General features: G+C 40.7%; 1 protein-coding gene across 3 annotated transcripts in view; it reads right to left on the reverse strand.

The window, feature by feature from the left end:
- Window positions 1–16,256, reverse strand: part of LOC127057196 (NACHT, LRR and PYD domains-containing protein 1b allele 5-like) — a 48,035-nt gene that overhangs the window by 18,296 nt on the left and 13,483 nt on the right. Inside the window, exons 2-5 of one of the 3 annotated variants that reach the window (XM_050965998.1) lie at window positions 7,042–7,073; window positions 1,971–2,018; window positions 1,127–1,177; window positions 571–597 (exon numbers count right to left, since the gene is read on the reverse strand). In XM_050965998.1, the coding sequence (XP_050821955.1) occupies window positions 571–597; window positions 1,127–1,177; window positions 1,971–2,018; window positions 7,042–7,073 (158 nt within the window). Of the gene's footprint in view, window positions 1–570; window positions 598–1,126; window positions 1,178–1,970; window positions 2,022–7,041; window positions 7,074–16,256 lie in introns of all 3 variants that reach the window. The other 2 variants (XM_050965997.1, XM_050966000.1) reach the window with 2 other exon arrangements.

Below are 16,256 nucleotides of genomic sequence, written 5' to 3' on the forward strand. Positions count from 1 at the left end.
CTTGCCAGCAGAAAGGGTTGCAGAATCAGGCTGTGAGAGTCTTTAATTACATGATCATACTATCTTAGGGTGTGTGTGTGTTTGGTTTGGAAAACATGCTATTACACTATGTTATCTGAAAAACAATATGTGAACACATAATTCAAGGCTGTGAGTTGAATCCATTCTTGAGTAAACTCTATTTTACCTGAGATTAGTTTGCGGCATAGCTATTTGCAATGTTTACATGCATCTAAGTAAGTAACTTTGGAATTTCCTGAATTTAGGGTTCCTAACTCTGCAACTTTAAAATTGCATTAAGAAAGTATCTTTGAATGTATTTATTTATAAATACACAGTGTGAGTGCGCAAGACCATACAACATAAATACTTAACTGGGCTCTTTATTAATAGGAGGAGAGGTTAACAGGAAGAAATGCTTTACAACTAGGCTATGTTACACATTGTATCAACACTCAGTCATTTGCTTGCTCTTGCATCCCATTGCCCCCTATAAATTATTTTAAGAATCACTAATGGAATTTGTCCTTTAATAGCAACAGAAATAAGAACAAAAATATATATACTCACCTGATTTTCTTATATCTGTCTCATTATCTACAGATAAAGAAGTCTTCTAATTATTTAAATACAAATTATATAATCAACTTGTAAGAAATATAAATAGACTACTGGTAATATAACGCATACATCAAAACATTCATGGCTTTCACCAACAGCACTCGCTTCCTGCTATTCTTTTTCTGCTCATCCTGTTTTGCGACTTTTGCTGCCAATTTTTAAGTGTACTTATGACCTCTTGTTGCTTAGGACAACTACTGTGATACAAAAAATGATTTCAACAAGTATTGTGTCTAGAATAAAACAACTTTAGCCTTTTTTTATTACTTCTCTGTGTAAATCCTTACTCATGAAAGAGAATGAGATAAACTAAGAATAATGAGAATGAGAATAATTTGAGCACATAAAATATTAGTCGGCTTTTCAGTATCTAATCACTGAATTGATCTAGGTAAATAATTGGTTTGAAATTATTTACATAAACAGTAGTGTTTTAATAATTTAAGATCAATCTAAAAGCTTAAAAGAGTGCAAGGAAATACAGACACTGCAACATAATACTCACCTGACTCACTTTCAGAGCTACTTTCGGAGTTATTTTCAGAACTGTCTTCTCCTTAATAAAATTACATCCCATTAGCCATGGTAATAATTAAATAACTTCACAGATAAGCAAAACATAAATTTAGATATTTAAGCGGATTAGCTGAGCAACAAGTTATATACACGAGAGAAAGAGAGAGAGAGAGAGAGAAGGCTTTCTTGCTGGGAGTATACAACACCAACGCTCCAGAATCTGCACTGGCTTCCTATTGGTTTATGAGTAAAGTTTAAGATGTTGGTTATGACATATAAAGCCCTGAATGGTTTGGGAACTTCCTACCTGAGAGACCTCCTCTAGCCCCACAACATAAAGTCCCCAATTCAGCAATCTAAGCTATGGCTGTCCCACAGCAGGCACACTGGGGAAAGAATTCCATGAACCCTCTCCCTACTCTAGCATATCTGCACAGACTAGCCATGATTTGATGCACAGACAGTGAATGTGTTGCAAAAAGGTTTCATTACATTTACAAGTGTAAGCTGAAAAGAAAACATTGGTAAGAAACAAACACAATTTGAGGAGTTAGCATAAAATTGATATCACAGGCTTACTCTATCAAAACATCATGAGAAATTCCTCCCTTTACTTACATAACACCTCAGCGACATGATAGACCTTATTTAGACACCTTAAAAAAGGATCAGAACAGTAGGTCAAGCCTGTTCTATAAAGTCTGGTGTTGACCAAAATGTAAAATATTCCATACTCAAATAAGAAAATATTATATGGATAATCTGCTTGCAGTTTTCAATGGATTCTTCATTAAGACTTGGAGCTTTAGTAAGAATACTACTTTTCTGCTTACCTGATTTACACTCTTGAGCTGAGTCATCCTCTCTAGTGCCATAACTTTCTACTTTAGAAAAAGAAATACAGCAGAGGATAAAATATGTATGTTTCACAAGAAAAATGAAAGAATAGATAACGTTTTCAAATACATACAAACAGTTAAAGTCCATGAGCCTAGACCAGTTGTTCTCAATCTATTTTTATGCAGCCCACAGTGTTACCTGGGCCCAAGGTTGAGAACCACAGCCCCCTCAAACACGCCTGTAGGAGCTGGATTTTATAATGAACTATAAGAATTAACGTATCGTTTGATTTCATCCTGTCAGCCACCTTTTTTGAATAGCAGAAAGGAATGACAGGCCAGAACAATCCTTAAGAGTGATTATGGTCACTCTTTTGTTTTAGGATGTGTTATAATGTCTACTATGGTTTCCTATATGTATTACAAATTAGGCACTCTAGTTAAATATACATGTCTTTGTTTTAAGGTTTAGCAAGTAAGAGACAGGATTCTCTATTCTCTATTCTCAACTGATTAAATCAGAACAAAAGACAGGATGACTCTCTCGGATGTGTACTGGAATGTTTACACCAATTAAGAAGCAACGGTCCAGAGACTTCAACAAAGGAAAAAAAACCTGTAAGAACCAGGGTTCTTGGCCATGGGTTTTGGGTTCGTCCTGCCACACTCCAAGAGCATCAGATCGCGACCGACACTGGTAACTATGAACATCACTGGCAGGACTCTGTGTGTGTGTGTGTGTGTGTGTGTGTGTGTGTGTGTGTGTGTGTGTGTGTGTGTGTGTGTGTGTGTGTGTGTGTGCATATGTGTGTGTGACTGAAAAGTATATGCTAACTGTTGTATTTTCAATAAATGCTGCATATTTACCTTCCTCTATAAAGATCTCGTGTGCTTTGTATGAGCATAACTCGCCCACAGTGCCATATGCGCAGCGCCTCCCGCCCAGAGCCCCCTCCACAGAGCGGGGCCAGGAGCGGAGCCCTGGGTGAGGGGCCAGGTGGCAGGCCCAGAGCATAGACCCTGCGGGGCTGGCTGGCGGCTCTGACCCCGACCCCACCACATCTGGCTGGGCAGCCTGGACCCTGCTGTGCCGAGTGGCCAGGCAGCCAGGAACTTGGACCCCCCGCACGGGCCCGGCAGCCTTTAGCACACAGCTAAGAACATACATATAAGAACATAAGAACAGTCATACTGGGTCCGACCAAAGGTCCATGTAGCCCAGTATCCTGTCTTCAGACAGTGGCAAATGCAAGGTGTTCCAGAGGGAATGAACAGAACGGGTAATCATTGAGTGATCCATTTCCTGTCACCCATTCACAGCCTCTGGCAAACAGTGGCTAGGGACACCATCCCTGCCCATCCTGGCTAATAGTCGTTGACTGACCTATCCTCCATGAATTTATCTAGGGCTAGGTCTACACTACAGGGGGGTGTCGACCTAAGATACAAAACTTCAGCTACATGACCACTGCCGCTCCCCCATCAACTCCGCTTCCACTTCTCGCCACGGTGGAGTTCCGGAGTCGACAGCAGAGTGATCGGGGATCGATAAAATGATCCCCAATAGATTGATCACTACCCACTGATCCGGTGGGTAGTGTAGACGTACCCTAGTTCTTTTTTGAACCCTGTTACAGTTTTAGCCTTCACAACATCCTCTGGCAAAGAGTTCCAAAGGTTGACTGTGTTGTGTGAAGCAATACTTCCTTTTGTTTGTTTTAAACATGCTTCCTATTAATTTCATTTTGTGACCCCTAGTTCTTGTGTTATGAGGAGTAAATTTAATTACATTATAGTCACTATTACCAAGTGGTCCAGCTATATTCACCTCTTGGAGCAGATCCTGTGCTCCATGTAGGACTAAATCAAGAATTCCCTCTCCTCTTGTTGGTTCCAGGACTAGCTGCTCCAAGAAGCAGTCATTTAAGGTGTCAAGAAACTTTATCTCTGCATCCCATCCTGAGGTGACATGTACCCAGTCAATATGGGGATAGCTGAAATCCCCCATTATTATTTTTTTATTTTTATAGCCTCACTAATCTCCCTGAGCATTTCACAGTCACTATCACCATCCTGGTCAGGTGGTTGGTAATATATCCCTACTGCTATATTCTTATTATTTGAGCATGGAGTTACGATTCATATAGATTCTACGGTACAGTTTGGTTCATTGAAGATTTTTACTTCATTAGATTCTACACTTTGTTTCACATATGCCACTCTCCCACCAACACAACCTACTCTGAGGGGGGATTTTATAGCTGCTTTCAACTACCTGAAAGGGGGTTCCAAAGAGGATGGATCTAGACTGTTCTCAGTGGTACCCGATGACAGAACAAGGAGTAATGGTCTCAAGTTGCAGTGGGGGAGGTTTAGGTTGGATATTAGGAAAAACTTTTTCACTCAGAGAGTGGTGAAGCACTGGAATGGGTTACCCAGGGAGGTGGTGGAATCTCCTTCCTTAGAGGTTTTTAAGGTCAGGCTTGACAAAGCCCTGGCTGGGATGATTTCGTTAATTGGGAATTGGTCCTCCTTTGAGCAGGGGGCTGGACTAGATGACCTCCTGAGGTCCCTTCCAACCCTGATATTCTATGATTCTGTCCTTCCAATATATTTTGTACCCTGGTATTACTGTGTTTCACTGATTATTCTCATTCCACCAAGTTTTTCTGATGCCTATTATATCAATATCCTCATTTAATATGAGGCACTCTATTCACCCATCCTATTGTTTAGACTTCTAACATTTGTATATAAGCACTTTAAAAACTTGTCACTTTTTAGCTGCCTGCCATGATATGATGAAATTGAAGGGGACTCTTTTTCATTTGACTGTTTCTTATCAGATCCTGCCCTTATTTTATTATCTTCCATCCTCTCCTCCTTACAAGGACATAGATTTACCTGGAGACGTGAATACATGATAGCGTAATCTTACATAAAGTAGCCAAGTGTCCTGTTTCACCAGGACAGTCCTGGTTTTTCAAATGATATCCTACTGTCCCAAGAACTTCTTCTGGGACACACAAAATGTTTTGGCTTTTCATTTCATCAGTCAAAATGCTTTGGTTTTTTTAATAACTACAAAATGTTTCTTCAAGAATACGCTCTGTGTTTACCAGGAACAATATTAATTGTGATGAACAGTTTGGAGTTCAGACAAATGTTAAATGACTTTATGAAAATCAATCTTTTGCTCAAAATGGTTATTAATGACACTGGTCCAGTGTTTCATGACAAACTTATTCAGAACACCGGATTACTGAAAAACATCCTCCCACTTGAGAAATACACACATTGCTGCTGAGTTAGGAGCTGGCAATAGCAACGTCAGCACATATTTAAAAAGAGTGCACTTTTGTACGAGTTTTGTAACCCTAAAAAATTAGTCATAAAAGTGTCCCAGTTTTTGTTTTCGAAAGTATAACTCCGTTCATCCTATGGATTGATGTGTGTTTAAAGTAGGGAATGTGGGCACACATTATGCTTCTTTTGGCACAGCATCTGGCCATAACCAGATCAGATGGCTCATGAAATTTGGGGCGAGTAAACCTGTGGATGAATTATTGAAATGATTTGACAGTAAATTCCTATTTCCTTCTCTCACAGACTCCATAGTTTAGTAATTAATTATACTGCTGTCCTTGTTATTCTAACTCTACCTATTCCTTTTTCCTCTCATAAAGATAATTTTCCTCAAGGAACAACTAAAAACAATCAAGAAGTTAAAAGCTTGCACTTGTGACTTCAGTTATTTTGAGACTTTCTTTTAATTTTTCAGGAAGCAGAGAATTTGACTACTGCCTACAATTTACCCTTGTAAATTGATACTTATTGAATTATCTTCACTCTCCTTTTAAAAGACTTCTTCACTATTGAATGTACCCTTTGAAATTCTGTCAGTCCAGTGGCTTAAGGAAAGCATAAAATTATGTCACCAGAAAATGCACGGTGTGTAACCAGTAGTAAATTTGGGGCTCTCAATCCTAGGTGCTGAAGATCAGTGAGAAGTGGCACTGACATATTACAGCTCCAGGAGAGGGAGGAAAGGTCGTGGTCACCCACTCTGTCACCATGCCTGCCACTAGAGAACAGAGAACGTGATGCATAATTATCTAGAATCATTCTGGAGGAGGCTGGTCACTCTTCTTTCACAGCCACGCACTCGTGCCATGACAGCAGAATTACTGATTCCCCTACTCATTACCATAGTACATTCAACAAAAAGAGGAAGCAATTCAGAGATTACAAGCCCAGAAGGGATCATTGTGATCATCTAGTCTGACTTCCTGGGGTGGAGGGATAGCTCAGTGATTTGAGCATTGGCCTGCTAAACTCAGCATTGTAAATTCAATCCTTGAGAGGGCCATTATAGGAATCTGCGGCAAAAATCTGCTGGGGATTGGTCCTGCTTTGAGCAGGGGGTTGGACTAGATGACCTTCTGAGGTCCCTTCAAACACTGATATTCTATGATAGGCAATGGAACTGTGTTATATGGGGGAGTAAAATGAAGATGTGCATTAAACAAAGGAACTTAGTTCACACTGGGGTCATTAAGAGCATACAAGAATTTAGATGTATAAGAGCATCTGTACAGATCATCCTGACTTTATTGTAGCTATCATAATTTCAAGCTATGTCATAGTTTCTTTTCACACATTTACTATAATTGAAATTGTAAGGGCGCTACAGGTCAAATTCAGCCATACCTTATCTCACACAAAATACCCGTTAACTGCAGTATTTGGCATTATATGAATAATTCATGCTTTAAATGTGATACACAGAAGTTAGACAAAAACATCATACTGAATTATAAATGCATGATTACCTTTCCTCTAATCACGATACTTTTATAAATAACATGAAAGGAATACATGATGGATCTGAGAAAAATATAAATAAAAGAAAACAAACAAACCCCACAAATTATTATTCATGAAACTAATGAGATACAAAATAAATGTAGTTTGGTTAATCAGACTGAGATTCGTGTTCAACAGAGTTGATAATCTAATAACAAATCCATTTGAAACTACTGCATATTTTGAAAAGTTACTGTACCTTTTGCTTTTAAAGAGGAAACATCATCACCACTGGAAGACAAAATGATTGGTACATCAGTAATGTATGTTAACATTTTGCCATATTCTATTACTACAACCAACAAGTGACCAGTCTGCAACATATTTAAGAAGAAATATTTTTAAATGTAAACCCAAAAATCAAAATGAAAAATAACTAGCTAAATACCCTGAAAATCTGAAGAGTAATTCTACAAGCCTGCACAGAATAGTTTAGCCTCCCCTTGGCCGTAAAACTTTGTTCTAATTCTGGTTGTGGGCTTGGTGTCGGGTAGCTGGGTACTGTTACGTGCCCTGTGACATCAGATTCGATGGTCTGGTGGTCCCTTTTGGCCTTACACATAATGACTCTGTGTCCATAGTCACACTGGGGAAATGCTTGCATAAGTAAGGTCTATTCTTGTAAGGATTTGCAGGATCAGACATAAAGACAGTAGAAAGAACAACTAGTTTGGGTGTTGACTATTATGAAGAGAAAAAAGTACAAAGGATTATGAGGTAACCCAATCCATGTCAAAAATACTTCAGTGTTTTAATAATAACTTTCACAGTATACAAATTTTCTTTAACATTTATTTTTACTGGAACATTATGAATCTGCATACGAAATGGCAGAATGTAGCTATCTTATAATATAATGGGAAAAACTAACTCAAAACACAATGTCATTATTTGTTGGGGTATCCAAAGGACAGCAAATGTATTATAAACTAAGACTCCATTCTTGAAAACACTCAAACACATGCTTAACCTTAAACACGTGAGTAAGCCCATTAACGACAGCAGAATGACTCACTTACCTTCAATTAAACTACTTAAGCATGAGCACAAGAGTTTGCAGGTCCAGGGTCTAAGGCACATGAGTAACTATGCATATGAGTAGACCCACTGAACTCACTCTAAGTATCTCATATAAAGTTATAGAGACAAGGTGGCTGAGGTAATATCTTTTATTGGACCAACAAGCTTTCAAACTTACACAGAGATATTATCTCACCAACCTTGTCTCTCTAATATCCTGGAACCAACATGGCTACAACACTGATAACAATGCATCACGTTATTCACATGTATGAGTGTTTGCAGTACCAGAGTCTAAAGCTATGTTACCTTTTTAATGCTTTATTTGGTATCCATACTTCTACATCTCAGTAAGTTCAAAATACATTAAAATCACATGAAATGATGAAGACCATTGTGAAAGTAGAATGAATTATATTGTGAAAATAGAAAGGATTAAAGAAATGCTGTCTGTATCTTTAAGTAAAACTGTTGGAATGCTGCAATCCAGGTGTCAGGAATATAGACATTCACATAGAACAATTGCACCATTAAAGGGCAATTGGTGAAGTATTAGCCTTAGGCCATGTCTACATCTAAAATTTTGCAGCGCTGGTTGTTACAGCTGTATTAGTACAGCTGTATAGGGCCAGCGCTGCAGAGTGGCCACACTTACAGCAACCAGCGCTGCTAGTGGTGTTAGATGTGGCCACACTGCAGCGCTGTTGGGCGGCTTCAAGGGGTTTCGGGGAACGCGAGAGCAAACCGGGAAAGGAGACCAGCTTCGCCGCGGTTTGCTCTCGCGTTCCCCGAAGCACCCTGCAAACCGTAGGGAAGGAGACCTGCTTGCTCGGGGGGTCGGGGAACGCGAGAGCAAGCCGGGGAAGGAGAGCAGCTTCGCCGCGGTTTGCTCTCGCGTTCCCCGAAGCACCCTGCAAACCGTAGGGAAGGAGACCTGCTTGTTCGGGGGTTCGGGGAACGAGAGAGCAAACCGGGAAAGGAGACCAGCTTCGCCGCGGTTTGCTCTCGCGTTCCCCGAACAAGCAGGTCTCCTTCCCTACGGTTTGCAGGGTGCTTCGGGGAACGCGAGAGCAAACCGCGGCGAAGCTGCTCTCCTTCCCCAGCTTGCTCTCGCGTTCCCCGACCCCCCGAGCAAGCAGGTCTCCTTCCCCGCGGTTTGCAGGGTGCTTCGGGGAACGCGAGAGCAAACCGCGGCGAAGCTGCTCTCCTTCCCCGGTTTGCTCTCGCGTTCCCGGAACCACCCAGCAAACCTCAGGGAAGGAGACCTGCTTGCTCGGGGTTCGGGGAACGCGAGAGCAAGCCGGGGAAGGAGACCAGCTTGATTACCAGAGGCTTCCTCAGGTATGCTGGGATACCTGCTTATTCCACGGAGGTCAAGAAAAGCGCTGGTGAGTGTCTATACTTGATTACCAGCGCTGGATCACCAGCGCTGGATCCTCTACACCCGAGACAAAACGGGAGTACGGCCAGCGCTGCAAACAGGGAGTTGCAGCGCTGGTGGTGCCCTGCAGATGTGTACACCTCCCAAGTTGCAGCGCTGTAACTCCCTCACCAGCGCTGCAACTTTCTGATGTAGACAAGCCCTTAGATTGATAAGAGTTAGTAAGGAAATAGGATATGCATGCTATGCCCCTGGTGAATTTTACTGTTTTGCTTTCTTTGTCCCTTTGTCTAATTCCTGCTCTTTTATCTGTATAAATAAGACTGTTTGGGTCTTGCATGGCCACTCACATTATCTGGGTGTTATTGGCGGAGCGCTGCGCTAATAAAACAGAGTGGTCCGACAAATTGTGAGTCCTGATTCTAACTTTTGACAATTTGGAGGTTCCACCAAGATGGCAACCGTCTTCACTGGGGCTGTGTGATTCCTGACCGTTTTTGTAGGATGACCGTGATAGCCGGCACCTGGGCATTTGGCCCGAGCGGTCCTCCACTAGAGCGGAAAGGCGCACAGCCACAGTGAGGTCTACGCCATTGAACCTGTTGGTTCCCACTCTGTTCTGGTAGGGATCCCGGGATCTGACATCAGGAATCTGGTCAGGTAATTATTTCTGTGTTTTGTCCGGACTGAGGACTGTCCTATCTCTGTGTCTATCTGTCCTCTTGTGGAGTGTTTGAGTCTGGGTGCCGTCTCCGTCCGGGGATAGGCCGACCAAGGGGTTCCTGTCCCCACGGTCTGAGCGAGTGGAATCTGCACAATCGCAGCCGCACCGCACTTTGGGTAAAACCCCTGGTGTGAAAGCAAGGGCGACTGAGGCAGTAGCCTGTGGGCTCCTTTTGTGTGTTGCACTGGGCATCGCTCTGACGAACCCGAATTTCCTTCTTGTGTGATTGGTGTGTGAAGTCCTCCTGTATTGGTAACCAGAAATCTTAAGTCGGGACCGTTCCCTAAATGAACGCCGGCTCATTTTATGTATTTAGGATGGGTCCGGACTCCTGTAAAAAGGGTCCAGACTCCTGTAAATTTCTGGAAAAATGGTCTAGGCTAACTCAGGGGGATCCCAAAATTCAGTGGCCACTGTTAAAATCTTGAAACAAAGACTGAGTGGACGTCTTAAAGGACAAACTCAGCCAACCTAAAACTAAATTGGCTAAAGGAGAGGTTAATTGTTTCATGCAGTGGTGGCAAGAGGCAAATCATAGGTGGACAAAATCAAAACTCGCCTCTCTCAAATATTCAAATAATAAGTTAAAAGCTTTATTAAAAGCCTCCTCTCCCACCACCAGATTGAGCGCTCCCCTTTACCCCGTTCTCCAAACCCCGGATCGATCCAACCCCCTTCATACTCCCCTCTCATTGTAAAAAGGACAAAAAGCCCCTTGTTCTGTTCCCCTTTGTTGTCTGCCTCAAAAACTGATTCTTTAGTGTTCCACTACCAATTCAGCAAGGAGGGTGGGCTCCTCAACTAGCCCCCACCCTTCCTGGTCCCGTTCCTTGAACATTTCTTTCAAAATTGTGAAATGACCACAATATCACTCACAAACGGTTCATTGAAAAAAAAAAAGAAAAAGAAAAGCAGTATCGGGCCCAGACAAGCAGGCAAGCAACAGATAAAGAAACAGGTTGAAAGCCCTAAGGGAATAGTGTCAGGGGTAAGAAAAGCAGTAAGTGCAGGTATGAACCCCTGGAACAATACTTAAAATGGTGAAATCTGAGGTGATAAAGGTGTCATTTTGGGACATAAACAAGTGATTTAAGAAAAGAGAGTGAAAAGTTAACTCTACAGAGGCTGAAGAGAATTAAGCAGTTAAACTTTGTGGAAAATGTTTAAAAGGACCATGTTAAAGAGAAAGAATTCTTGGTTTCTTTGCAGCCATTCTGAAGGGAAAATGGGCCCTTTTTCCAGTTAGCCCACTCCCCAGATTGCACCTGGGATCTTTCTGGCTGTCCTGGACCTCAAGCCAGTGGGCTGTGGAGAAAGGGAAACTATTGAACACTACAGGTTGTACAAAGTGGGTATGCTTATCCATGCCTGTTGCTCCAAAGCCCTGTAGTAAAGACATCTCACTAGAATCCTGTATGTGAAATAAAATTAATAATGAGACCAAAGTACTGTATAATGGGCTATGTGTATGTGTTAATTCTTGGGGGAAATTGTTTAAAAAGTGTTAGTAACCCACCAGAACACAAATGTAAATGTAATATAATATAATCACATTCACTATTTGCCACAACAACAACAAAAGAAAGTCTCAGCTTACTGTAAGCACTGATTTAGCTGAGTTCTCTATCAATCTTGGCATTGAATAGCAAACAGTTACCAATCATCCGTTAAAAGGTAAAAAAGGTAACATAGTTCCTAGAAAAAAAAATGTGGAAAACTGGACCATTCACATTATACACGCAAATGGGGACATGTTAAGAATTGCCACTACAGAAAGACATAACAGCTTACCATTGGTATAACATAACATATTTTCTGGATGGTCTCTCACAACTACTAGCATACTAATGTTACTACCCCTAATTGTGCTTGGTTTTAAATTGTATGTGTTTAATTGCAATGTTTAAAATGTGCTGTTGGATAAGTGTATGCAAAGCTAAAGCCACAGGCCCATATCACCTCCCAGTATTTTCTATTACGCGGACTAAATAAGAAGTGACACTAGCTATTAATAATCTTAGTGTCAAAAGGGGGATATGTTGTAGGAGCAGGATTTTATAATGTCCCATAAGAATTAAAGTATAATTTGATTTAATCCTGCTAGCCACTTTTTTAAATAGCAGAAAGAAATGACCCCCCGGGACTATAAGATTCTGTTTTCCCATATGCATTACAAATTGGGCCCTCTCTTAACTCTTTAAGATTTAGTTACTAAGAGACAGGATTCTCTATTGTGTCTATGTTAAGTAAATTAGAGAAACATTGAAGGCCTGGGTCTCAATGTAAATTGTCTTGGTTATCAATTGTAAAGCTTAGCAAGGTTTAATTTGCAATGCTTTTTTTTTTGCTTGATATAAAATACTACTGTTTGTATTCTCAATCTATTTGTGTGAATGAGGAATGTATGTATCAGGAAAAGATAAGGTGTGAAGGCCATTGTTATTATAGCCAGAGTCAAGGAAGAAGTAGTAAAGAGACTTAAAGAACATCAAAGAATAACCAGGCAGTGCTTACTACACCGATGGCTGTTAAACTGTCTGGCATCTCAGAGTGGATACATGCTTCGCAGTGTAAGAATGCACCACCACCAGTGAACCAATCATCACCTCAGGACCACGCAGAGTCAATTTTGACTCCAGAAGAAGACGTAGAGGAACAGCCTGCAATACTTTACAATCTACACTCTCGTAAGGGTTGCCGGAAGCAGACGACTACATAAAGCAAGGCCCAGGAAGAAGCAGTAGTGAGCCTAGCACCTGCTGCCTAGTGGACTGTCATAACTCTCCTACTCAGATCTGAACCTTAGAGTTCAGAACATGAGAAGCTAGCATGAAACTTCCAAACTTAATTACCAGCTTGGATCTGATATCGCTGCCACCAGCCAGAATTCCAGTGTCTGGCTCACTCTGGTCTCCCCAAAACCTTCCCTGGGGAACCCCCAAGACTCAGATGCCCTGGGTCTCACCACAAAGGGAAATAACCCACTTCCTTTCTCCCTCTTCCCCTCCAGGTGTTCCCTCCTTGGGTTCCTGGAGAGATATACAGATTCAAGCTCCATGAATCTAAACAAAGGGATTCCACCCTCTTTACCTCCTCCCAGATTTCCCCGCCCTGGGTACTCTGGGAGATTCCCTGCTTCAAGTCCTTGAAATACAAGTACTGAGAGATCTAATCTCTCTCCCCCCTCACCCAGAGGGTATGCAAAGTCAGGCTTAGTAAATCTAACACAAAGAGATTTTCCCCCTCCCTTCGTTTCTTAGCCTTAACCAGTGAAAAACACTCAAACAGGTAGGTCTTAAAAAGAAAGAAAAAGACATAAAATGGTCTCTGTATCAAGGTGACAATATACAGGGTCAATTGCTTAAAATAAAAATGAATAAACAGCCTTATCCAAACAGAATACAATTTAACACATTCCAGCAACTACACACATGTAAATACAAAAAAACAATATAAACCTATTGTCTTACTATCCTTGTACTTACAACTTGGAAACAGAAGATTAGAAAGCCTGGAGATAGAAAAATCACTCTCAGAGCCGAACCAAGACAAAGAACAAAGAACTCACACCCAAAACTTCCCTCCACCCAGATTTGAAAAAGTTTTGTTTCCTGATTGGTCCTCTGGTCAGGTGTTTGATTCCCTTTGTTAACCCTTTACAGGTAAAAGAACATTAACCCTTAGCTATCTGTTTATGACATGGACATAAAACCGTGACTGCAGTTCCCTCAGTTGAGGTTGTCAGAACCAGAAGGGCCCTGCCTCCAACATGCACCTCTGGTTCTGTTCCTCGGTGTTGGTGTCTTAAGGTCTAGGGAGTCCACAATGACAATTCTTTTATCCAGCAGCAAGTGTGGATAGCTCAGACCCTTATTATTTCTAAATGCTAGGTCTGCAGCCACATCCCAGCCCACTTTCAAACTGGTGTTCCTGTCCTGGCTACCCATTCAATTCCCCAGACCTCACTGGAGGACCTTGTCCGTTTAACACAATATGGAACAGTAATGACACCTGGGCAGAGGTTATTGGCAGTTCCTTTATCCCACTTGGGAGAGTAATACACTATGCAAAAAGGCTCCTGAGGTTACAAGCAGTAGTTAAAATAATGGCAAATGAAACCAGAGAAAGTTTAAAAACCCTGGCCAAAGAAACAGGGGCGATCCAACAGGAGGCCCTCCAAAACCGTCAGGCATTGGACATAGTGCTGGCGGCCAAGGAGGGACCTGTGCTCTCATTGGAAAAGAATGTTGTGTGTTTATACCTGACAATACCAATGAGGTAATAGATCGCGCTAGCCACTTAGAACAAATCGCATATCTTCCCCATGAAGAGTCGAGTTCTTTATGGAAGTGGCTAAGTAACCTGTTCAATTTCTCTGGCATAGGAAACTGGTTGTTTCAGGGAGCCCTAACTATCCTGTTTGGAATCTTAGTGATTTTTGTATGCTTTCAGTTAATCTCCTGTTGTATCCAGAATTGTGTGACCCAGATGACTGCCCTAAAACAGAGTGCTAATATGATGATTTTGAATATCACTGATGAACAAAGAGATAAGGAACAGTTAATTTGTGGAACCCAGTAATTGCTGGTCATGGCGTGCGCTTGACCAAAAGGAGAGATTGTGAAAGTAGAATGAATTATATTGTGAAAATAGAAAGGATTAAAGAAATGCTGTCTGTACCTTTAAGTAAAACTGTTGGAATGCTGCAATCCAAGTGTCAGGAATACAGACATTCACATAGAACAATTGCACCATTAAAGGGCAATTGGTGAAGTATTAGCCTTAGATTGATAAGAGTTAGTAAGGAAATAGGATATGCATGCTATGCCCCTGGTGAATTTTACTGTTTTGCTTTCTTTGTCCCTTTGTCTAATTCCTGCTCTTTTATCTGTATAAATAAGACTGTTTGGGTCTTGCATGGCCACTCACATTATCTGGGTGTTATTGGCGGAGCGCTGCGCTAATAAAACAGAATGGTCTGACAAATTGTGAGTCCTGATTCTAACTTTGACACCATTTAAAAGTACAAACATTTTTGAAGTGTTTGTTTCAAGCTCCTTAAGAGAAGAACAAGCAGCACTTCTCCATTAAGCAACTGATGCACTATAGTCCTGACTTTCAATGTGTATCCTATCAAAAACCTGGGCTGAAATTCTGATTCCACTGAAATTAGTGGGAAAACTCTCATAAGGCCTCCCTTTTGCTCAGACTTCCAATTATATGAAAATACATAATATAGACCAAAATCCAATAAAGGCTGGATGAGGATAAAAACTCAATTTTATGCGTAACCTAAGAAACCAAGGCAAAAATTTTTAAAAGTGATTTTTGTAAGTTCAATCCAAGATAGAGCAGAGGAGCATGATTTTGCACTTTCTGAAAATCAGGACCATTTATGGTGTCTCAAGTTGTGTTGGGTCAGGTCTCTGAAGATGAAAAGCCTGTGAATTAATCTATTATGCGACACAGCTCTTCAAAATGTAAGAAAATACAAGGCAATACTAATATCTGGCAACCCAGTGCCGAACTATATAATCATCATTAAATTCTCCTCCCAGTAACACTAGTACAACACCCCTAGTATCACTGTGAGGAAAACCTTTCATCTAGGCATAATGTTCTAGCAGAAACTAAATCCTCACTGTAATCAGACAGATTGATGGTCTGAAGTTCATTTTTATTCTTTTTCTTTCTACTTACCACATTTTCTTTCCTTTAATTTCAACCATTAATTAGATCTTCTTGATCTATTACACTTTATCCAAACAACAGGTGTTTTAATTTCCATATTCACATCTAATTAAGTTGACAATCTGCCTTTTTCCTACTGTTTTCTTATAGTATTAATCTAGAACATATGAATTATCATTAATACTATTTAATACCTTGTTCATACACCTACTCTACTGTATAATTTCTTCTCATTAATGTCTTGTATCACTTCAATCCAATCTATGTTAGTATCTTTTCCTCAGTTTCTGGTATGGTAAGGAAATAAAGGAAGAGAAGGTAATTTAGAGAGAGGCTTGATGTCTTGTACTGTTGTTTCCTTTGATAGCACTTACCTAGGTCTTGTAATGTGATGCCATTTTATTTTTGTCTTTTTACAATCACTGCTTGCAACATAGCTCAGTAACAGAACTGGTCAATTTTTAAAATTTGAAAACAACTTTGAAGAATTGCCTATTTTTCAAAATGAAAATTTTCATGGAAAATTTGCATTTTGTTTGAAATTTTTCAGGTTTTGATTTTTCATTGTCCTTCTTTCCCCTTTCTCTTCCTGTTGCCT

Source organism: Gopherus flavomarginatus, chromosome 8 (genome assembly GCF_025201925.1).
Source record: "Gopherus flavomarginatus isolate rGopFla2 chromosome 8, rGopFla2.mat.asm, whole genome shotgun sequence".
NCBI classification, from domain to species: Eukaryota; Metazoa; Chordata; order Testudines; family Testudinidae; genus Gopherus; species Gopherus flavomarginatus.